Genomic DNA, 23794 nt, shown 5'->3' on the forward strand with positions numbered 1-23794 from the left:
CAGATAGAGAAGACTTCCATCATTGTGGAAAGTTCTTATTGGGACAGCACTGAGATACGGTCTAGCAGGGAGACAGACACTAAAAAATGAGCCACACAAACACCTAATTACACATCGTGACATTTGTCAGTAGAAAAGCCGCAGGCAGTGCTCTCATCATTTTTCAGTTGAGAAGTAGAGCCAGGGAAGCCATTAGCTTGAAGTGGACCGAGTATTTGAGAGCTGACATAGCTCCTGGCACCTCCTAGAGCTGTTCCCTCCAGGGCTGGAAACCGGGAGAACACTCCAGGGACATGAGGCTTGTCTATGATGATATCTGACCTTGCAGCAAATGACACTAGTTTAGCCACTGGTTGAGAGGAAGTGCCTGGGTTGAATCCTAGCTCTGCCAACTGTATGACTGTGGTGGGTAATTAAGCCCCCTGGGTCTCAATGTCTCCATCTGTAACATGGATGAACAACAGTATCTGGCATAGAGGGTTGCTGGGAGGATTAAATACTTTGAAGAATATAAAGCCCTTAAAAGATCTCCTGGCCCACAGTGAGTACTACATAAGTTATCATGATGATGGTGATGGGTCCTTGGGACCTTGAACTTTGGGGGGGGAGGCGGGGGGGAGATGCACCTGCTACTCAATAGCTTCCTTCATTTTCACCCTTTGCTTCCCAAAGTATCATCGCTCAAAGCTAAACTGATCATCACAGTCAGGGTCCCTCTGTAAAATAAGCCGGGAAAGGGAATATAACCATGATTGTAATATTAACCAAACTCACACTAACAGTTTTCCATGCCAGGCTCTGTGTGAAGCCCTTTACAGGTATTGTGTTGTTTTTTGTTTGTTTGTTTGGCCACACCTTGCGGCTTGTGGGATTTTAGTTCCCTGACCAGGGATCGAACCCGGGCCCTTGGCAGTAAGAGCGCAGGGTCCTAACCACTGGACCATCAGGGAATTCTCTGTATTATGTGTTTAATCTTTACAATAACCCCAATAGGCATGTACTACTACAATTATCTCCATTTTGCGTATGAGGAAATTGAGGCTTAGAAAGTTGAATTTGCCCACGTTTACAGAGGGAAAGAAAAGGATCTTGGCGTCAGTTCCACTATATACCAGCAGGTGACAGTGCCCATCTATTTTCCAGTTCCCCAGTCTCGCGGGAACACTGAGGAGGGGTCGTACCGCAAACATTTAAAGATTGCCTACTGAGTGCCAGGCACTGTTCTAGGCGCTGAGGATACGTCTGCCGATGAAACCGGGATAGTTTTCTGTTTTCGTGCTTCTTCTCCTCCATTTTTCCTTAAAATTAACATAAAATATTTGGAGAGATGCGTGCCCAAAGGATACGTGGCCTGCCCGGGAGAAAACCGTCTTGGCTGCGGGGAGAGGATACTTGGGAGGCTGGAGGTTGGCGGGAAGGGGTGAGAATATCTGAAAGGTCCGGAGACCGCAAAGATCAGAGCCTAGAAATATGCCCAGAAGGGAGTGCTACTCCGCAACCCATCTTCCCGCCTCCCCACCCCCCTTCCCCCATGCAGAGAAGTGGGAAACAGGGGTCATCTCCCTGTCCTGTCTTGTAGGGCCGGGATGGGGTGGGAGGGTCTTACCCACACCACAAGTGGGGGGGGGGTCCTCAAAATTCTGGGGGCTTTTTTCGGGGGAGGGGGCGACCTGGAGAAGCCGGTCAGAAGCTGGAGCGCAGCCCCCAGGCCCGGTCGAGGCAATGCCGACATCGGACAGCCGGGTGGACTACGTCGAGCCAGACTTCAAGCGGGTCCCGCGGCTGCCCCGTGGGCGCGCATCCCGCCTGTGCCCTGGGCGTCTGCGGAGCGCCAAGCCGGTGGCCCCGGGCCTCCGAATGTGTGACCGGGAAGGTCGTGGACGTGTGTGTATGTGGATGATGTGTGGGGGGACGGTGATGGGATACTGCGTGTGGAGCCACGTGAAGGGTTTACCGTGTGGACCTGTGAGTATGTTTGGAGTGGCCAAGAATGCGGGTGTTGGGCTCAGGGTGCGTAAAGGGACAAGGACACTTGGGGGGGGTAATTGGAGTGTACCCAGGCGGGAAGGGGCTGCCTAGTTGATATTGGGGCGTTGGTGATTTTGGAACGCTCGCGGCGGAATCCTCTCTGCGCCCTGGATCGGATGCTGGTATATTGTGGGGAAGTTAATGTTTAGGAACCCATGGTTTAGAAAGCCCCTCAATGTGTGTGTTTCTGAAAGTGGATCAACCTGGGGATGTGTCCGGCGCGTCCGGACTGCTTATGGACGCACTGTAGATGTGCGGGTGGTGTTCGTTAACTGGGGACACTGGAGAGGGCTCGTCTCAGCGCCGCAGGCCAGGAGCAAGGAGATTGCGCGGGGCTGCTTTCGGAACACTCAGCCTAGCCTGGGCCGGGGAGGGGCGGGGCTTGGAAGCTCCGGGGGCGGGCCGGCCGGAGGGGCGGAGCCGCGGCGGCTGCAGCAGCGCGGGCCGGGCCAGGGGGCGCCTAGCTCGGCAGCTGCTCGTGAGTGCGATGCAGTGAGGTCGGACGGGCGGGCGCGCTGGGCTGGGGACACGGCTGCGCTGCAGAGATGTGACTCGGACCGAGGGCCACCAGGAGCATCGGCGCTGCGGGGCCGCGGGGGTCGGTGAGTGCGAGCCGCGCCGGTGGGGTGGAGGGCGCTGCGGCGACCCCAGAAACTTTTCCCGCCGTGGACTTGGGAGGGTTGGGGTGGGGTCTGCTTCTTGTGCTTTTCTGAGGCCCCCCCCAAGGGGTTATTCTGCTGGGGGAGCTGGGGGATTAGGGTGGGGGGACCACAGTGCGGCGGGAGACGAGCCGCAGAGGGCGGGGCGGGGGGCGGGGGGAGTTGGGACCTTTATGGGGGGAGGGGATGTACCCGGACCAGGTGGAGATCCAAGTCTCTGGGGAGGATCTGGGGGCGACCACAGGCAAAGGGCAGCTGGGACTGTAAGGGAGTCCAGGCGTGTCCGAGTGACTCCTGTGAGGGCAGCCACGGGCAGGGCTGCGTGGCAAGCCCGTGGGGCCTGAGCACAGACAGGGCAGACGGAGCCGGGGGCACAGGGGCCGAGTTGGGGGGTGAGCTGCCGCACCTGCCATAGGGGCAGGGGGCCGAGCTCGCAGCCGGCCGTGGCTGCGCACTGCGGGAAAGGAGGGGACACGACGGGCGAGAAGAGCTGAGCTCTGGGGCTGCGGGAAGAAATGAGGGGCGAATGCATACAATGGCGGGATGTTAGCGTTGCTGTTGCGGCCAAGCTAGAGGTGAGGATCAGCCCTGTGCTGCGTCCCCCCCCCAACTTGGGGGACACGGGCTTCCAGCGCCAAGCACCCCGGGATCCCTACCGCCTGCACCCTCCTCGGCCTGGGGGAGTTGGCCAACCAGCCAGGGAGGGGGCGTACCGACTTACCACCGAGGACGGCCCCAGCGCAGCCCGCGGGTTTCCTACCCGGCTCTGTCACTCCCAGGCCTAGCCAACACCCCACCACACGCACACACCCACCCAACATGTCCCCAGTTCGCTAAGGGGCGGCTCCTTGGAGCGCGGACAAAGGCCCCTGGAGTGTGGCGGGCAGCCGCGTCCCCGCCTGGGGCCCCGGGCCACGCGCCACATTGGCTGCCCAACTGCGCCAGCATGGGGTGGGGGGCACCTGAGCAGAGCCCCGGAGGAACTGGGAAATCCTCGCAAAGACAAGAGAAGTGGGGGAGGGACTTGGCACAAAAGCTTTAGAACTTCAGCCGAGGAACCTTGATTCAGAAGTTTCCCCACGGGCGGGGGCTCTCTGGAGGATTTCAGACTTTGAGTTAAAACTGCATGCAAATAGGATGTAAATAGAATGCAAATGGTCGGTTGGGAGCACTTCACTGGGCCAGTTTTGTACCTAGACTGCGGAGTGAACAGTTTCCTATCTGTTCCCTGCTCTGTCTGAAAAGGGGTCAGCTGAGTTGGGGAGGGAAAAGATGGAAGTGGGAAGGAGTCGCCATTTGGGGCCCAGGCAGCAAGAAAAGCAGTTTTGTTAGAAAGAGAAGCTCAAAATCTTTATTGGTTAATGTGTTATTTCAATAAATATGCCAGCTACGGAAGTGGCAGATAAGCCCCTGCTCTCAGGGCACTGGGGAGGTGGGTGAACACTAAATAAGTAAATAAATAGTAAGTAGCTAGAACTTCTGATTGGGATAAGGGTTGCCAGGAAAAGAAAGCAGAGTGCTGTAAAATAAAGTGACAAGAGTATGTACACATAAGGGAAGACTGTGCTGGGGAGTGACATGTTAGTGGAGCCCCGCTGTGGGGGAGGGGGCACTGACAGACGCAGGGGGAAGACTGAACCAGGCAGAGGGCACCGCAAGTGCAAAGGCTTGGAGGTGGGAATGAGTGCAGAGAAAATGAACAAAGGCCATTGTGGCTGGAGCTCATAGGCAGATGTGGAGAGCGGGGTTGGAAAGGGGATGGCAGGGACCAGACAGACCACGATCTTTTGGGCCATGGAAAGGAGTTTAGGTTTTATTCTCCTTGGACTGGTGAACCCTTGCAGGATTTGGAGTGGAAAGCCACGAGATCTGATTTTTAAACGCTCCCCTGACCTTTACAAGGAGACGAAAAGCGGCTTCCTTTTCATTCTGCCTCTGAGGGTGGCAAGGCGCCGGGAGCCTCCGAAGGGGACCTGTGGGGACTGCTTTGAGCCTGGCTGGTCCTGTAAGCCTACGCCAGGGGTACGTCAGGTTTTAAAACCCACTTCCCACTTTTAGGCAGTTTTTGCCCCCCCTAAGTGGCCCCCACCCAGAGCCCAACGCCCCATAAGCACTTCCATGCAGAGCTTCCTGGGGGTTCTGAGTTAGTCACATTTTCTTCTCAGAATTACAGCCTCAGAGGAACCATCCACCCTGGAATGGGCAGCCAAGGATGCAATTTGCATTTAAATGATTGCTTTTATTTACAGGGTTGGAGCTGCTTTGCATATTCATGGCTCACGGAGCCTGTGTTCTGGCAACCCTGTTTACTAACCTGTGAGGGTTATTAAATCCAAGGGCCCCCAGATAGGCTGGTGGTCTGGGCGGCCTTGGGAACTGAAGATTATGAGATGGTGTAACTTGCAAAAGACATCAAAGGGTTAGATTGCAAGTCTGGGAAATAGTTTAATGTCAGGAAACCTTGTAACAGTTTCATCCCTCTGGAGCAGGAAATGCACCAGCGGCTATAATGGGAGTGGGCAGGGACAGAGTGTGATGCTGGGGTGTGTGAGGGGACTGACTCTGCAGCCTTATCCTGGGCTTCTGTCCAACAGAGGGAGTCCAACAAGGGGTGCAGTGGCCTTGAGGTCAGCAGTTGGGAGAAGTGGGTTCTAGTTCCGGCTCGGCCCATCAATTCCAGGAAGCCTCTGGCCAAGTTGCATTACCTCTTTGTATTCCCAACAGGACAATGGGAATCGTAATTGTAATAAGCCAGGAGCCAATGCTCCCTGTCTGCGGTGCTGAGTACTTTCTAAGTACGTTTCACATCAGCCTTGTGAAAGTGGCACTATCATTATCCTTGTTTTACAGAAGAAGAGACTGAAGGTCAGAGAGGTTAAGTGAGTAATGCCCAATGTCACACAGTTCTGTCTGACTTTCCTCCAACTGAGGTCTTCCACTCTTGAGGAGACTGACGGGAGTGTAAATCCTGTGCCAGGTATTCATCGGGTACTGAATTGTTAGACATGCCCAGGGCTAGGAAAGCCCCTCCAGATCTGTTTAGTTTTTCTTTCCCTTCCGTGCTCCAGCGCCTCCCCCCTTCTTTAGAGAAGGTGGGTTTAAGATTCCTCTGCTGGTAGCCCCCGAGGCGAAGCAGGTCAGAATGGTGTGTTCCAGAGCAGTTTTGTATATCTTGTGTCTCCTTTCATATGGGTAGATGGCAACGTAGGGATGCTAGTTCCCAGGAGAATGGCTGGTGTCCCATTTCTGGGTGTCTGGCTCTGACTCCTCAACAGGGACACCCAGTTTCAGGGCACGCAGGCTGGCCTCAGGTCCTCCAGCACCGGTTCCTCTCTGGAAAACCACCTTCACAGCAAGGCTCCCATTTAGAGCACCTGCTGTGGGGATCAGGAGAGTTTGGGAGTTTCCAAGGTAGACCACCCCCAAAGGGTTCTCCCCTTCACACCACCTCAGGGACCTCTCTGCTTCGTGTGTGACTGGGGAGGCTGGAAACCAGTGGTGGACAAACACCTGGGTGAGCCCCTGTTTCAGCCATGGCAACCACCCCTCCTGGAAAAGCAAAGTCAGAAAAGTTCATAACCTCAGAGCATTCGCCAATCTTTTATTTAACATTTTATATAAGTGCTTACCCCATGCTATCTATTGTCCTAAACTCTAATTATTAATTATTTTAATCCTCACAAGAACCCTGCAAGATGGGTATTATCACCCCCATTTTGCAGATGAAGAAACTGAGACTAGTAAGGTTAAGTCAGCCGCCCATGGTCACAGGGTTCTCGCAAGTGCCAGGGGCAGAACTTGAAACCGGAAGTTTATGCTGCTTGGCCAGGATTGAGCCTGGGAGAAGCAGCCCTGCTTGTGGCCTTCGGGCAGGCAGCGCTGTCCTCGCGCAAGGAATCTTGCCTGCATTCTTTCCAGCCTCTGCAGGCCCCAGCTTGCGAGGAACATGCTGCTCCACCACCTGCCGGTAGCTTCTGGCCCCTCTGCGGGGAGAGAGAGAGAGAGTGTGCGCGCGCGCACGCGGGCCTGTGTGCGCGGGCCTGCATGTGCGATGCAGTGTTTTTAAGAGCATCTGAATGAGTCACATTTCTGGGAGCCTGGCTGGCAGCAAAGTAATTAGTATGTGAGCCGAGTCTTGCACATTCATCACTTTATTCATTACTCCTTTTGAGGAGCCGCATGCCTACATCCCACGGGTCTGTTGCCATGTATTCATCCCTTCCCAATCAGCCCTGCCTTGCGGCTGACTCCAAACCTCTAATCTTGTTTTGTGCAGTTTGGGGTTCCTGGAGAGCTGCTCCATTCTCAGCAGCGGGGAGGCCCCAGGTGGCTGAAGGGGCAGGATGGGGCTTACCCGACAGTGGGTGAGATGGAGCGTGAGTGAGCACTGCCCCCTGGGCCTGGGACAGGGATAGTGGGGCGGAAGCTGCCGGGCCATCGTCCAGGCTCCCCCACTGCATATGTTCGTGCTTCTCAAACCTCAGTGCACCGAAGCATCTGAGCACACCTGGACCTTATCGTAGGGCTGTGGAGACACAGGTGGCCAGGCCCACTGCTGAGCGTCTGCATTTCTAACAAGTTCCCGGGCAGCCAGTCTGAAGATCAGACTTTGACTTAAGCCTCTCAGGCCCTCAGTCCCCTCCTCTATAAAATGACAATGAGAGCATCTTCCTGCCAGGTGACATGAGGGTTGGAGACCACGTTTAATCAGTCGATTGATTCAGCAACTGGGCCATGAGCCCTGCCCATGTGCCAGGCACTGGGGAATCGGTGCAGAACAAGACAAACAAGAGCCTGGGTGTGTGGGATCAGACCAAAAGAGTAATAAAATAAAATATTTGAAAACTGTGGCACATGCTATGAAGATAAGGATCGGGAGTATCGGTGTAGAGCATGAAGAGGCAGAGGGAACCTAATTTAGATAGACTGGCCAGCAAGGTCTCACCGTGTGACATTCCCAGAGCCCTGGTCTGTAGTAAGAGCCCAGTAACAACAGTACAATTGTTTGTCTCCTGGCTCCACCACTTTCTAGCTATGTGACCTTGGACAAGCCAACTGGCTTCTCTGTTTTATTTCCTGTAAAATGGAGACAGTAATAGAACTTGCCTCGTGGTGTCATTGTCCAGATGATAAGGTATTAATATATGTGAAGCGCACAGAAGAGGGCCTGGTGCATGGTGAGCACCTATGCGAGCTAACAGTCATTGTCGTGGTCACTATGGCAGTAAGAGAAAACTCTGCAGGGCAGAACCCCCCAGAAATCCTAGATGAGCTGGACTCAGCGTCATTCTGTGAGGTGGTGTGTAGCCTCCCTCCTGTTCATCCTGGACATTGTTCTGTAGAACGATGGCTGTCACCTCATGGGCATCTTTAGCAATGAAAATGACCTACTTGGGACCTACTTGGACCCTATCGAAGCCTCTGGCTGCCTGGATGTTGGGTAGGGAGGGCTTCCTGGAAGAAGAGGACCACATCATGTGGGACGTATAATAGAACTTCCTTGTTAGCAAGTAACATAAACCCATCTCAAACTGGCTTAATCCAAAAAAGAGAAGTTAATTGGCTGCTGGAACTGCAAAGACCAGGGTATCTGGCTTCAGGCGTAACTGAATCCAGCCTTTCTGTGTATTAGGACTCTGGTCCATCACGTGGCCATTTCCTGTGAGTCAGTTTTACTCTCAGACAGGTTCTGTCCCTGTGATGGTAAATAAGTCCTCTCCAGCTCCAGGTGTATATCCTTTTAGCTTATTAACCCCGACAACAAGAGAAAACCTCTTTCCAGTTAATTCTAGCAAAAATCCTAAGACTGATTCTCATGGGTCTGGTTGGGGCCAGGTGCCTGTTCATGAACCAGTCAGTGTGGCCAAAGGGTGGGATAAATGCTCTGATTGGCCAGGCTGGGTCGGGTGCTTGCAGCTGGGGCTCAAGGCGGCTCTCCAAAGGAAATTCAGGAGCTCTCTTCAGAAATGAGAGAAACGGAGGCAGGACAACAAAAACAACAGCTGTCCCAGAAGGAGAGGGTTCCAACCTTGGGAATGAAAGCAGAAAGCAAGAGTGTATCTATTTCCCATCTCAGAAAGGAGTCGGAGCTAGAGACCTGGACCCCAGCCGTAAGAACCTGCATAATTTCAGAAGCGTGGTCACCATCTTGATATTTTCTTCATCCACACTGGTTTCCTGTTGTGGCTGGAAGGACAATCAGGAAGGGGGACGAGCTGGTGGAACCCAGTCCCAATTTGTAGGCAGGCCTGGAGAGAGGAGATTCCCCCAAGAGAATGAGGGGAGGCAGCTAAAGAAGCCCAAGTTCTTGCGAGGAAAGGACCTGAGGCCTGAGGCTGAGAGGCCTGGCTGGTTTCCTGGCTTCACCCTCGTCAACTCTGTTCTCCGGTGTATAAACCAGGCTTTCTCAACCTCAGCACTGCTGACACGTGGGGCCGGATCCTCCTTTGTGTTGAGAGCCATCTCAGGCATTGGAGGGTGCTTACCCACTGGATGCCAATTGCACCCCGCCCTCCCCAGTTGTGACAACCAAAAATGTCCCTAGACATGCCTCAGTGTCCCTTGGGATCAAAATTGCCGCCCCTGGTTGAGAACCACCGGCCTGCAGGTGGGTGGGAGAGTTGGGGAGAGGGTTGGTGGTCAAGACTCCAGAAGCACATTCCTACCCGTCCTCTCCCAGCCACCCTGGAGGTGAGACTGGCTGATGTGTGGCCTAGAGAGGCCGCCTGGGGTGTGTCTTGTTGTCACTTGCTGAGAAGTCCCCTGGTCACACTTGCCATTGATGAGAGGTCTAGGGGAAATCCACTGCACTGTACCGGGGGCCTGATGGCATTTTGTTCCAGCATACCCGGTTCTTAAACTTGGATTCCCAGTGTGCTCTTGTGAGATGCAGCTCTGGCCAGGACAGTATTTTTTTAAAGGTGGTACGCTGGGATATGCCAGTGGGTATGCAACGTGAGTTCCATCAACAAGTATTTCAATGTGCTGGGTTTTCTTTTGAGTCGATTTCAAGGACTTGGTGAGTCCGTTAAGTAAATAACTTACGGTGGGTTTGTAGACAAGGTGTAAACAGCCGAGGTGGCACTCCAGTGACTGAAGCAGCAGAGCCCCGAATAGTGGCAGGACCACGGGCCTGATCGCCGGTGTCTGGGGTGCTTGTTTCAGGAGCATCTCTTGCCAGATGCCTTCCGTTCCCAGTCTGCCTTCCTTCATCTATAGGCAAAGAAGCTGGTCCATATAGTACCAGGCTCCTTCTCATTCGGCAGCATCAGTAATTTATCCCAGTTGATGGCCTTGCGGCCAAGGCAGGATCAGAGCTGCTCACCGTAACCCATCAAGGAGCAGAGAGAGAGGTGGTCGATACCGCATTTACTTAAGAAAGCCCCAGGGATGTGCTGAGCTGCCCTGGAGGTGGCTGGTTACAGCCTCACTGTGGGTGGAGCTAAGGCCATAAGTCTGGCTCAAGACGCCTGGAAACATCACTGCAGAGCTGTGCAGGCATGGCTTTCCCAAGGCCAGGCTCCCTCCAAAAGCAAGGAGCTGGTGGCAGTGGGTAGAGGAGAGTCCTGGTGAGAAGTCTCATTCACTCAGTATTTAGGAAGCATCTAGTGTGCTTTTATGCTAGTACTTGACCAGTGGTCCTCATCCTGGTGATTTTCCCCCCAGGGGACACTGGCAGTGTCTAAAAACTTGGGAGGTTGTCACAATTGGGGGAGGGTGTGAGCTTCAGTCACCTAGTGGGTAGAGGCCAGTGATGCTGCTACACATCCTGCAATGCACAGGACAACCCCCCAGACAAGGAAGAATGAGGCCCGAGGCTGAGAAACCCTGGGTTATGCTGATGAACGAGACAGACAGTGTCCCTGTCATCCTGTAGCTAGTGGTGAAGAAAGACAGGAAGGGAGGAGAGGAGGAAGGGACAGGAGAAACAAAGTAAACAGGCAAAAAGATGACAGATGCGATTAGAGCTAAGAAATAGATGAGAGACGCTGGGGGTGGGGATGGGGGTGTGACCTTGGCCAAGGTCTGAGTGGATGACATTAGAGCTGAGACCATTGTGGGGAGGAGCAGTTTTCCATAAAAGCAGGGTGTGGAGGGTAATCTAGGCAGAGGGAGGAGGGGAAGACGAGACAGGGGTTAATAAGCCCATCTCCTGGCGGCTGTGTGGACTCCATGAGGCATGGAGGCATCCCCGGCAGAGGTGGGCTGGCTGGAGTGAGAGGATGGATTCTCAGCAGATATTTGTGGGAGGGGTGGGATGTGCGAGGGGAGAGGGGGGAAAGGGGGGAACCCAGGAAGACCATTCACACTACATTTGAAACGCTGGGAAGCTTCTAAGAGGGGATGCGTCTAGGAGCTGAGTGGCGTGACCTTGGGCAGGTGTCCCAACCTCCTCAAGACTGTTGTGTCACCGTCACCGGTGTGAGGACTGGATGTGTCGAGTGCCTGGCCGAGGGTGAGTCATCGGTAAATGTCAGCTGTTAGCGCTGAGAGACTGAGACGGGTAGTGCGTGCCCCTCTCCCAGCGAGCGCTCGGCCCATGACCGTCTCTTCAAGTCTCATTTTATTCCCTTATTTTTGAAGAGCTCAGACATGGCCTCAAATTCAAAGAATATGAAAGAGTATCCAGAGAAAGTGAGTCCCCCTCCCATCCTCTCCTCCAGCCACTAGCACTGATGGTTCACGGCTGTTCACTGAGCCCGGGCTAGGGGGTAGATGGGGGCCGAAATCCCCGCCCCTCCTCCAGGCTGTCCTGCCTGGAGAAGGGGGCTGGCGGGTTTGAAGTGAGGTGGGTCTTCTTAAAGAAGTCAGGAGAGTGGGAGTCTTACAATGAATTGGTCTTTTCCCCCCAACTTTTCTGGAACGTTCATGGTGTCAGAGAGAAAGATGAGAACCCACCAGGTGCTTGCTTTCCTCCTGCTCTTCGTGATTGCCTCCGGGGCCTCCGAGAACACCAGCACGTCCCGGGGCTGCGGGCTGGACCTTCTTCCTCAGTACGTGTCCCTGTGCGACCTGGACACCATCTGGGGCATCGTGGTGGAGGCCGTGGCGGGGGCGGGCGCCCTGATCACACTGCTTCTGATTCTCATCCTCCTGGTGCGCCTGCCGTTCATCAAGGACAAGGAGAAGAAGGACCCCGTGGGCCTCCACTTCCTCTTCCTCCTGGGGACCCTGGGCCTCTTCGGCCTGACGTTCGCCTTCATCATCCGGGAGGATGAGACCATCTGCTCCGTCCGCCGGTTCCTCTGGGGCGTCCTCTTCGCGCTCTGCTTCTCCTGCCTGCTGAGCCAGGCGTGGCGCGTGCGGAGGCTGGTCCGCCACGGCAAGAGCCCGTCGGGCTGGCAGCTGGTGGGCGTGGCCCTGTGCCTGATGCTCGTGCAGGTCATCATCGCCATCGAGTGGCTGGTGCTGACCGTGCTGCGCGACGAGAAGCCGGCCTGTGCCTACGAGCCGATGGACTTCGCGATGGCCCTCATCTACGACATGGTACTGCTCGTGGCCACCCTGGGGCTGGCCCTCTTCACGCTGTGCGGCAAGTTCAAGAAGTGGAAGCAGAACGGGGTCTGCATCCTGGTCACGGCCTTCCTCTCCGTGCTCGTCTGGGTGGCCTGGATGACCATGTACCTCTTTGGCAACGCGGAGCTGCGGCAGGGAGACGCCTGGGGAGACCCCACCTTGGCCATCACGCTGGTGGCCAGTGGCTGGGTCTTCGTCATCTTCCACGCCATCCCAGAGATCCACTGCACCATCCTGCCCTCCCCGCAGGAGAACACGCCCAACTACTTCGACACGTCGCAGCCGAGGATGCGGGAGACGGCGTTTGAGGAGGACGTGCCGCTGCCGCGGACCTACATGGAGAACAAGGCCTTCTCGATGGATGAACGCAGTGCGGGTAAAGTGGGCACCGCCCCGCTGGGTTAGGCTGTTCTTTGCAAAAGTGCGCTCTCCTTTTTCTCCACCGGGGTTGGGTGGTCCTGGGGATGGTCCTGGCAGATCAGAGCCTACAGACGTTGACCGCTGTGCTGAAACGGGCCCAGAGCTGCATTCTTATTTAGCATCAACCCATTTAATATAAAAAGCCAGGTTTCTGGCCTTTTTCGCAAATATGGATCTGGCAGTGCTGGGCTGCCATTCCCACCTGGCAGCAGTCGTGTGAAGCTGGCTGCAAAGGCTCTGTCTCTTACCCCTCACCGAGTTGTGGTGGCCCTTTAGGTGGGGATCCACTTTCTCTTCACCACACTCCCTGTCCCGGCCGCTATAACATATCAACATTAAGTCCCTGGCTCCCTGGAAGTGTTTACGATTGCAGCCCATGTGCTGGATGGATGCAGGGGATGATGAGGGGCAATGTTCCAGTCCCCCCTCCTTCCTCTGTCTCCAGGAGTGTTATGAATTTGGGCCCTGGAGTCAGACGTCTGGGTTGGGATCCTGCCTCTGTCACTTCCTAGATGTTAAGGCTTTGTGTACCCCAGAGACCTGTTGAGAGGGGTAACATACTGAGGGGCTCCCACGGCACCTGGCTTGTTGGATGGGCATCTTGGTTGGGTTCCCCCGAAAGCAGAGCCTGCGATGTTGTAGGTGGTTTACTTAGGAGGTGGCCCCTGCCAGGGAGAATGAGACTGGGATGGCAGAAACGCCAGAACAAGAGCATCAAAGAGCTGGTTACCACCGCAGGCAGCTGGGGCTCATCCCTGCCAGGGACACGTGTAGAACGAGCCTCAGAACCGATCCTCGGAGGACAGGAGGCTGCGGCATCTGTCCACCAACTCCTATCTCCCACTGTCATGAGCGTCTCCCAGGGCTCCCGTAAATGGGCTGAACAAGTTCCATTAGCCCGCATGGCAGAAAAGAGATTTGGTGGGCACTTCGAGTAGAGGTGGTCTGAGCACCCAGGCTGTGTGCCACCGCTGCGGCAGGATTCCCAAGAGGGAAGGTCCGAGAGGAGGTGGCCCAGGCCCCAGGTGCCCCTGCTGTAGACGCTGGAGAAGTCTCTTACAATTGTTGCTTAAAGCAAGTCGGCTGAGCTCCCAGCACTTGAGATTAATTAAAATGGCTTTTTCTCAGTTACCTAAAAATTTATCAGGAGCTACAGTAATAATTAGCGGCAGCACTAGTAATAATTAATCACCTAGTATAACCATTTATTGAACACTGCCTCCACGCCAGGCACTATTCTAACTTCTTAACCTGCATTATCTCATTAGTTCACCGCTCCACCTGATGAGGTAGGGTCTCTTATTATCCCCATCTTACAGATGAATAAATGGAGGCTGTAAGAGGTTCAGTCTTGCCTGATGACATACAGCTAGGAGGTGGCCCATTCCAGATGGTCATGGTCCCCTTTTCTCTGATGCTCACCCAGGTGCCTGGGCAGTGCCCACTGTCTGGTCATACTACGAAGTCAGCCTTGTTGGGTTGAGTGCCGAGGCCCAGAGCACAGCCACCCACCCCTGCAGGCAGGGGGGAAGCACATCAAGCCACCAGGTCCTCCAAGGCCACCCTCAGCCCTCCTCTCCACCAGGATGTGCCCAGCGGCTTCTGAACCCCTGCTCCTGGCCAGACCCACAGGAGAGAATGACAGACCTTCCACCCCACCGCCCGACCCCGCCTGCAACCCCACCATGGGTAGAGTCAAACATCCTGGTGTGGCCTTTATCAGAGCTGCTCCCTTCTTACTGGAAAGCCCCGAGCCTGCAAGCCTCTGTTTGTCAATAGATTTGGCAGGGATGAGCCGCAACTCTGGTGGGGCTGGCTCCGTGGATTGCCAGGAGAAGATGAGGGTCAGGATGGGGGTCATCACTCACTGGGAGGCCAGAGGGCCCCTCAGGGCATGTGATGAGCAGAGGCCAGGCACCTGGCCAGTTCCTGGGGTCCTGGTGGAGCCACCTCTTCCTTGGCTTCTCCTGGAATAGGATCCTCTGTATCTGAGACCCGTGGACTCCCCTTGGACCTCAAAGGTAACAGGAACTCTCGAAATGGATGTAAATTTTTATACATCCAATTGGGAATTAGTCTGTTGCTTTGTCAGATTCTCAAAGCCATTCGTAATCCCCAGAAAGTTAAGAACCAGTGTTGTTGAACCCGATAATCTAGTTTACTTGCAGTGAAAGGGGGGTGCTAGAACTACACAAGTAGTAGGGGCTTCAAAAGTAAGGATGGCTAACCTCTACTGGGTGCTTACCATGGACCAGGTACCATTCTGAGCATTTTAGCGGCTAATCTCATTTAATCCCTACAATAACCCAGTGAGGTCCATTTTGCAGACAGAAAACTAAGGCACGGAGAGGCTGAACAACTTGCCCAAGAGGCAGAGCCAGGGTTTGAACCCAGGCGGCCTGACTCCAGAGCCCACACACTGACCACTCTGCCACAGAATTTCTCTTCTCTTCTTAAAGCACTTTAGTGTCCCTCATCTCACAGATGTGTTAGGACTCTCTGAGAAGACAGGGATTATAGGCCCCATTTTACAGAGCAGGAAACTGAGTCCAGGAGTGTCAGGCAACTTGTTCAGGCTCACAGCACAGCTCACAGCAGAGCAGGGAGAGAGAAGGTTGGTTTTCTGAATCCTGTGCATCCTTTCTTGTGAAAATGCATCCAGTACGTCATATCCACGTAAGATCCAGAGATCTAAGGGATTTGGGACCCACGTCAGTACCAGGAGTACCAGTGCTGGCACAGGGCGTGATAGGGTCTCCAGAGGTGCCCCACAGGCCCTTCTGTTTCAAATGCTATGTTCCAAAGCCAAGGAGGTTGTCCCTCATTCCCCTCTTTCTTTTCCAAAACAAAAATAGCTTTATTATTCCTTTCTGATGACAAAAGATCAACAATAATCAGGTAGGAGTTCAGCAAGTGAAAATAATAAAAATTGCTCAGAATCCCATTGCCCAAAGGCAACTACTGCTGACTGTTTGCTCTCATCTTGCCAGACATCTCTTGATGAGTGCGCGCGCGCGCACACACACACACACACACACACCCACCAATCCCGTAGAGCAGTTCTTAACCTGTCTGCACGTTAGAATCTCTTGGGTGCCTGCCCCTCATTCTGACTGAGTAAGTCGGTTTGGGCTCAGGTATTTTAAGCTCTCCAAGTGCTTCTAAGATGTAACCAGGTTGAAACCACTGGTCTAAGTGGTCTTCTGTTACGTGCTTGCTTAAATCAACAGTATATCACGGAGGGAGGCCTTTCCAGGTCGGCGACAGCAGAGCTACAGTATTCTTTTCACGAGGCAGAGATCACTAGGAGGTACCATAATTTATTTTTCTGATCTTAGCTGGTGAATATTCTGCTTGTTTCTGGCTTTCCGTATAAGTAATGCTGCAATGAACGTTCTTATCCATCCATGTTTGTGCCCTTGATCAATTAACTCCTACACATGTGTCAAAAGAGTCTGCACCTTTCCATCTTGATATATACTGCCAGATGCCATCCCACAGAAAGGCGGACTAATTTAGTCTCCCCTGAACAATTATATGAGCGCCCCATCTCCCCACCCCTTCACCAACCTTGGATGTTTTCAGACTTAACAGCCCAATCCTTCCAAATGTGTGTCTGCCAAAATTCACATGGGCACGAGGCAAAGCCAATTCCCTTGGAAGACTCACAGGGAGAGACTAAATTGTCATCCTGGCTAGGATTGTCTTTGTTCTAGAAACACTACTTTGCTGGCTGGGGAATGCCTGGGCACCCTCCCTTGCCATGGTGAGAACAGCTGTTCTCATCTTTGGTCTGACCTCAGCCAGCTTGTATTTTAGGGAACCAGGCCCCACAAGGGGCCTTACCCGGGAGCTACAGTTGGCCCTGTTTCTCCTGTATTTTATCTAGCCAGCCTTTCAGGCTCTGTACTCTTGAGAGTCCATCCCTGAAGTCGAGATGGGAAGGGCATTCCCCAGGCTGGACTGTGGCTCAGTCACTGCTCCCTTATTTCCTAACCCCCCAGTGAGACCTCAGATATGTAGGACCTCGCCAGCCTGCTGTTTCTTAATGAGTATCAACAAGGCAGGAGGGGGGCTTCCCTGGTGGCGCAGTGGTTAAGAATCTGCCTGCCAACGGGTTCGAGCCCTGGTCCAGGAAGATCCCACATGCCGCGGAGCAACTAAGCCCGTACGCCACAACTACTGAGCCTGCGCTCTAGAGCCTGTGAGCCACAGCTACTGAAGCCCACGTGCCTAGAGCCCGGGCTCCACAAGAGAAGCCACTGCAATGAGAAACCCGTGCACCGCAACTAGAGGAAGGCCACGTGCAGCAACAAAGACCCAACTCAGCCAAAAAAAATAATAATAATTAATTAATTAATTAGAAAACAAGGCATGAGGTATGTGATAGAAGATGAAAATACCCTGAAGGATATAGCACTTCAGATCACATGTTGGAAAGCGTTAACAAGGTACATTAAATGTTCACCTTTCAAAGGAGCAAGAAAGAAAAGGGTTCTTTCTTCTGTTAGGGGATTTGGGCTCTCTGATCTCATTAGGCCAAGGGCTATTTAAACTCTGCCCCTTCGCTTCCCAGTGGAAGGCCCTGTGTCAGTCAGCTTTGGGGGCAGGGCGAATCTCGCCTCACTTGCAGAGTCTAAACAGGAGAAGACTGGCATTTAGCCTATGATCTTAAATTCCTGTTGGGACCTCCTTATGGATGAGCCCTACTTGCCTTTCAGAGCTGACCCAGGTCAGAGTGGAGTGTTAGTTGGAAAACTCTGCTCTGAAGCAATTTAAGCAAAACAACACAAAACAACAATGAACTAAGGTACTGGGGGTCAGGCTTCAGAAATGGATAGATCCAGGAAGCTCAAGTGATGACAAGATTTGGTCTCTCTCCAGCTCTTGGCTCTGTTAGAATCCTGGCAGCACACGGCTCTAGGCTTACACAGAGTCCCAGCAGAAAAGAGGAACATTTCCCAGGATGCTTGAGGAACAATCCCAGAATTAGCTCTGACTGGACCTGATTGGCCAGGCCCCAATTATATGCCCACCTCAGGGCCAGGGGAGGAGACAGTTGTAGCCAGTACTCAGGACCTAGAATGTGGGAGGGATGTTTACCAGAGGAGAACAGCAGATAACCACTACACAGAGGGATCCTTGGGCCAAGGCATCCCACAGACGGCCTGTAGAGTCTAGCCTTTGTTTTTTGAAGAGAATGGTTTAGAGCCAGATCCCCCCACCATAGCCAGCAGGGTCTCTGCATTATGAGGAAAGCTGTGCTGTTTGGTTTTCCCTCTCTTTCAAGGAGGTCTTGGCTAGGAATTGGGACTAGTGAGGGTCCATGGACTCTGTCCCCTAGTCTGCTTCTCTACTTCCCAGGAAGGTCATCTTGTCAGCCTGTGCATGGGAGCTGTTGAAGGCTTGGAGATGCTAAAGCAAAGAGTCTGTTTTGGAACATGCATTCCCCACCCTGCCTTGGTTCAGTCTGGGCTGAGCTGCCCCTAATGCAGGGGTCCCCAACCCCCAGGCCGCAGACTGGTAGTGGTCCTTAGCGGTCCGTGACCTATTAGGGACAGCAGCAGGCGAGCGAGCGAAGCTTCATCTGCCGCTCCCCATCGCTCCCCATCGCTCCCCATCGCGCCCCATCGCTCCCCATCGCGCCCCATCGCTCCCCATCGCTCCCCATCGCTCCCCATCGCTCCCCAACGCTCCCCAACGCTCCCTAACGCTCCTCATTCCCATCACTCCCCATCGCTCCCCATTGCGCCCCATCGCTCCCCATCGCGCCCCATCGCGCCCCATCGCTCCCCATCGCGCCCCATCGCTCCCCAACGCTCCCTATCGCTCCTCATCCCCATCGCTCCCCATCGCGCCCCATCGCTCCCCATCGCTCCCCAACGCTCCCTATCGCTCCCCATTGCGCCCCATCGCTCCCCATCGCGCCCCAACACTCCCCAACGCTCCCTATCGCTCCTCATCCCCATCGCTCCCCATCGCGCCCCATCGCGCCCCATCGCTCCCCAACGCTCGAATTACCATCTGAACCATCCCCCCACCTCCAGCCCCGCTCCGGCCCCTACCCTGCCCCCGGTCCATGGAAAAATTGTCTTCCATGAAACCGGTCCCTAGTGCCAAAAGGTTGGGGACCGCTGCCCTAATGTCACTTAAATTCAGATTGCTTCTAAGTAACTAAATGTGATGGTTAAAAACAAAGTATTTGGGGCCAGAATAGTGTGATGGTCAAGAACACAGATTCTCTCTGCTTGGGTTCAAATGCTGGTTCTTACCAGCTGTGTGACCTTAGGCAAGTTACCTAATCCCTCTGTGCCCGTGTAAAATGGCATCTCACAATTGAGAAAGACTTTTGTTTTGTTTTGATTTTTTTTTATAGTGCTTCTTGTTTCTGTTATTTCTTAATGGACTATTTTTTAGAGCAGTTTTAGGTACAGAAAATTTGAACAGGAAGTACAGGGAATTCCTGCCTGCCCCCTCCCCTGCTTTTCCCTGTTATTAACAACTTTCATTAGTGTTACATTTGTCGCAGTGGATGAATCAATATTGATACATTATTATTAACTAAAGTCCATAATTAACATCTTAGAGGTCACTCTTTGTACAGTTCTAGGGGTTTGGACAAATGCATGATGTCATGTCTCCACCATTATAGTATCACCCAGAATAGTTCCAATGCCCTAAAAATTCCCTGTGCTCCCCCCAAACCTTTGGCAATCACTAATCTTTTCACTGTCTCTATAGTTTAGCCTTTTCCAGAATACTATAGTTGGAATCATACAGTGAGTTTTTACAGCCTGGCTGCTTTCACTTAGTAATATACATTTCACGGTTCCACCACGTCTTTTTGTATCATCCTATTTTCTTCACCAAAAAAAGGAAATTTAGATGTCTAAAAGTACACTGCAAATAAGAAACACCATTTACTCTCCTTTCAGAGGTAGAAAGTGATGACATATTTTGCTATCTTTGCTTCAGATCTCCCTTTTTTTCCTGTCTACAAATGACCCCACTCATGTGTCTGGGGCCCCTCTGTCCTCTTCCCCGTCACTTTTCCCTGAAGACGTCCGACTTCTACCATGTACTTGTGGTCCAGGGTCTCAGGGTTGCCCACCTCTGTGTGTATCCAGAAACCGTGTTGCACAGTGTGGTGTTGAACTTGTCAGGGATGGCACTCAGTAGTGAGGAGGTCTTTTGTCAGAAAACTACTTCTGAGGGATACAGGCGCTCCCGCATCACCCATGGCCTGCGGGGGCAGGGGAGGGCCGGGCGAGGCTCCACCCGAGGCTCCACCCGGGGTCCCCTCCCTGAGAGCCGCCTGCGCCCTGGATTCTGCAAACTCCCCAACCCCACTGAGAAGGGTCAGGCTCCAAGAGAGCCAGAGAACAAAGCGCCTTTGTGACTTTTGTTTTGAATCTGGCTTGTGACAAAGGGGAGGGGTGGGGGGGTGTGTGCCTGGAGCGTGATGTTGTTGCAGGGGAAGAAAACAAAATTCAAAATTGTGTCTTCTTTTTTTTTTTTTTTGGTGTTGCCTTTCCCTCCCTCCCTCAGCTCTCCGAACAGGATTTCGCAATGGCAGCTTGGGAAACAGACCCAGCGCTCCGTTCAGAAGTAACGTGTATCAGCCAACTGAGATGGCCGTTGTGCTCAACGGGGGGACTGTAAGTATCAGGAGGTGATGTTTGGCAGGAAGCCTAGGAGTGGTCAGTGTTGGGGGGCAGCTTTGATGGGGACACACCGCTCTGCAGAGGCTGCTTACAGGGCTGCAAAGACAGCGGCTCACGTCGACACCCCTTGCGGCTAAGGATGCATGCAATGCTTCCATTTTTCTCCTTTCCTCTCGACCCCCTTTCTCCATGCACGGAACATCCACCTGTACTTAGCTGACCGTTTGTAGATTCATTTGAAAGAGTCCCTGTTTTTTGGGGCTCTTGCACCCAGTGAATTAATTCTCTGGTTTTCATTATGCAGAAGGTGCCCCCGTCCATGCTGTCCTTCAGAAGTGACTTTTAGGAAAAGCCCAGAGTCACGAAACCCTGGCAGATTTTGCTAGCATCCAACCTAGTTGAGCTCTCTTGTCCCCTGCTCCCTGCCTGCACACCGTGCCCCAGCTGGGTACTGGGTTCCAACTTCTTAAAACATTTCTGAAGAAACTGAAGTGATTATCATTTCCCTCCCGTGAACACAAAAACAGGTTTACTATCTGATGCCAAACAGACCTTCAGCAGAATTGTCACCATTTACATTTTGCCTCCGTGGACTTACATCATTTTCTTTCTCTGGCAATCTAAAAGCTCGCTCTCATTCCCACATTTAATTTCCAAACATAGCTACATGCTTCTTTCAGAAACAGCACATGAGCCAGTTTACACGTGTAAATTGGATTTCCATGCTTTATATCATGTGCCAGTTCCATAACTCCACCTGAACTTTTTTGTTTTTAATGTGAGTCAGGGATGGTCTTTGATCTCTAGAGGGAACTTTGGTTTTCCTGGCCTTCAGATGGTATGGGATGCATCCGTTTGCATTGGCGTGGAATGGGCTCAAAGCAAGCAGGCTCACGGATTGCGTTTGTGAAGACCCCCAGCCATCCATTGGCCTGTTTCTTGTTGGGCACCAAGAAAAGCCTAAGTTTCACGCGTTTGGCCTGCGTGTTTTAATAAATTTAGTTAGAAAATAGCCCCATCAGTCATTCTTATCATTCTGATAAACCTTCTGATCAGTCATTCTTCAGCCCCCCTGGTCTGGTCAAGGCCAGTGTGCATAAAAACACCCTGGATTTAGAAAGTGAGGTGGGGTTCTGGGTAAAGAAACATATTTGTTCAGGTTCATGATTACAGAAGAGGGCAGATGGCCTTCCCCAAAATGGAGCATCGTACATAACACATAGTGGTTGCTGCTTTTCCTGGGAATTACTCAGCCCAGAAAAGACAAGGTAACTTATCTATGGTACGTTGTTAACAAACTGGTTTCTGACGTTGACATTGCAAAGCACGGAGTTCTTAGTGTGTTATTCCTGTTTCCAGATCCCAACTGCTCCGCCAAGTTACGCTGGAAGACACCTCTGGTGAAAGACTTTAAGTTCCAGAGAATAAGAATCTCTCTTACCGATTTTATTCCCTGGCTGTGTCTTTCTTGAGGGAGAAATCAGTAACAGTAGCTGAACAAGGCCGCCTCGCAGCCAGGAGATTTGGAAATCCTAGACAAGGGGATTTTGTGTAAATGTGAACACTGCTGAACTGAAAAGCTAACACCGACTGCCCTCCCCTCCCCTGCCACACACACACACACACACACACACACACACACACACACCCACACCCACACACACACACACACCCCTAATACCAAACCAACCTCAAACCCTGCAAACTAAAGCAAAGCTAATTGCAATAGGATTAGGCTCACTCGAACGTGTGGCTGAGAAGACTGTTTCATCCTCTGGGTGTAGAACAGAACCAAGTTCACAGCCAGTGGGCCGGGCTGATGTTGGTTGAACATGGAGATCCCACACCATCGCCCCTCCCCAGCAAGTGCTGGACCCCAGGCAGCCTCTTGGAGATGACCATTTCACTGAGGAGGATGAACTGTGGCTTTCCCACAGGCCTGCCTCTTGGTTTTCACATTTCAGGGGGGTCAGGAGCAGTTAAGGAGATCGTGAGTGTGATTCCGAGGCGAGGCCCAGCCGAATCATGGGGAGAGCTTTAAAAGCAGTGGTGGAGGGAGCCTGCCACGTGCCAAAGAAGAAAAGGCTGTCTGGGAGTTGAAGGGACCATCAGGCTTAGAAAGCGGCAGCCAGCCACTGTTCCTTCTCTGGGCCTCTTGCTCTGCCGTTGATGGCAGGAAGCAAGCATGCCTCCTTCTGCGGGGCAGTTTCTGGCTGGGCCAGCCGTCTCTCCCCTGATCACCTCTCCCTCTTCCCTCCTCATGAGTGTTCCTCCAGCCCTTCCCCAGTTCTATCCCCACGTCCATTTCAAAAGCTCAGATGGAGTGCACTAGCTTGGCCAGAGGCCAATGCCACAGCAGATTTCCCATGATGCTGTCACCTGGCAGGGGTGCCCCAGGGTGGAGAGGTAACGCCTGCTGCCTAGCAAGCAGTGAGTTCTTGGGTCTTCTCTGCGGATGTAGTGAAAGGTCCAGGGTGGGGTGAAGCACGTGGGGGTTTCTTGCTGCTTTGGGAGGGTATGGGGGACATTTTTGTCTTGGTTTTCTGCAAGTTCCATGAAAATGGTTCTCTTCAAAGCCCATTGTTTCTGTCATGATTTCCGTCTGTCCTCAGCAAGTCATTCCTTTATTTGGCATTTCCAACATCTCGGCCATTAAAAGCCCCATGTTCTCTGCACTGTTTGGCCAGTATAATCGCTAGCAATGATTCAAAGCAAAGAGTTTTAACCTGACGGCGTGGAATGTAAAAATGAGGGCGGGTCCTTTTGCATATACTCTAATCACTGTATTGCTTTTTTCTATAAAACCAACCCATAAGCCTTTAACCTTTAAAGAAAATGAAAAAGGTTAGTGTTTGGGGGGAAACCGACCTCTTCATAAGCCGTTATGTCTGAGCTGAGTATGTTTTAATAAACCTTCTGATTTTTCTCGAGGCCCTAGTCTGCTGTGTCCCATCCTCTCCCTCCCCTGCCTGCATCCTTGTAGAGCACCGGGGTAGCGAGGCCAATCTGGCCACCCCTGTGTAGCCCTCCTTCAGATTAGCGCATTTCCGTGGGTTGCCAGCATGGGGAAGAGGGAGCATGGCGCCAGAATGCCACCCCTACCTGACCTTCGGGAAGCGCCCGCCTGCCCCACCCCCGGAGCACGTGCTTGCTTCTAGGGAGAGAATCCCATCCCAGCCCTCTGTGCCAGGAGGGTCACTGGGTGGACTGGAACTTGGAGTATGGGGGCGGGGGGTGGACGGAGAGAAGCTAGGACCCGGGGTGGAGGCAGATGCATGCAGACCCAGAATTCTGAAAGTCACAGAAATCTCTGAACACCTCGGTCCCATCTGGTGAAAAACGGCTGCGTTACATGTTCTCGTGCCGGGAAACGGTCGCTCACCCGCACTCCCTGGAGTCCTTCAGAGCTCTTTGATCCCATCAGTGACTCAGGCTGCAAGAGCTCCCCTTGCAGAGGGGAGAGCAGACACGGCCACATCCTCTCTAAGTTCTTGGCGGTCCAGGCGT

General features: G+C 53.1%; 1 protein-coding gene and 1 non-coding gene across 3 annotated transcripts; one reads left to right on the plus strand and one right to left on the minus strand.

Annotated features, from left to right (window-relative positions):
• Positions 1-877: 877 nt before the first annotated feature.
• On the minus strand, positions 878-950 carry TRNAK-CUU (transfer RNA lysine (anticodon CUU)). The gene has a single exon. It is a non-coding gene; the product is annotated as a tRNA-Lys (tRNA).
• A 1583-nt stretch (positions 951-2533) lies between these two features.
• On the plus strand, positions 2534-21735 carry GPRC5B (G protein-coupled receptor class C group 5 member B). Of its 2 annotated transcripts, XM_065892308.1 has the most exons (4): positions 2534-2630; positions 11566-12579; positions 20172-20281; positions 21647-21735. In XM_065892308.1, the coding sequence occupies exons 2-4, from the start codon at positions 11574-11576 to the stop codon at positions 21689-21691; spliced, it is 1161 nt and encodes a 386-aa protein (XP_065748380.1). In that variant the 5' UTR covers positions 2534-2630; positions 11566-11573; the 3' UTR covers positions 21692-21735. The 2 variants fall into 2 exon arrangements, with proteins under 2 accessions (XP_065748380.1, XP_065748381.1); XM_065892309.1 differs by lacking the exon at positions 2534-2630 and having other exon boundaries at positions 11559-12579; positions 21647-21691.
• Positions 21736-23794: the final 2059 nt, after the last annotated feature.

The sequence above is a fragment of the Phocoena phocoena genome, chromosome 15 (assembly GCF_963924675.1).
Source record: "Phocoena phocoena chromosome 15, mPhoPho1.1, whole genome shotgun sequence".
Taxonomy (NCBI): domain Eukaryota; kingdom Metazoa; phylum Chordata; class Mammalia; order Artiodactyla; family Phocoenidae; genus Phocoena; species Phocoena phocoena.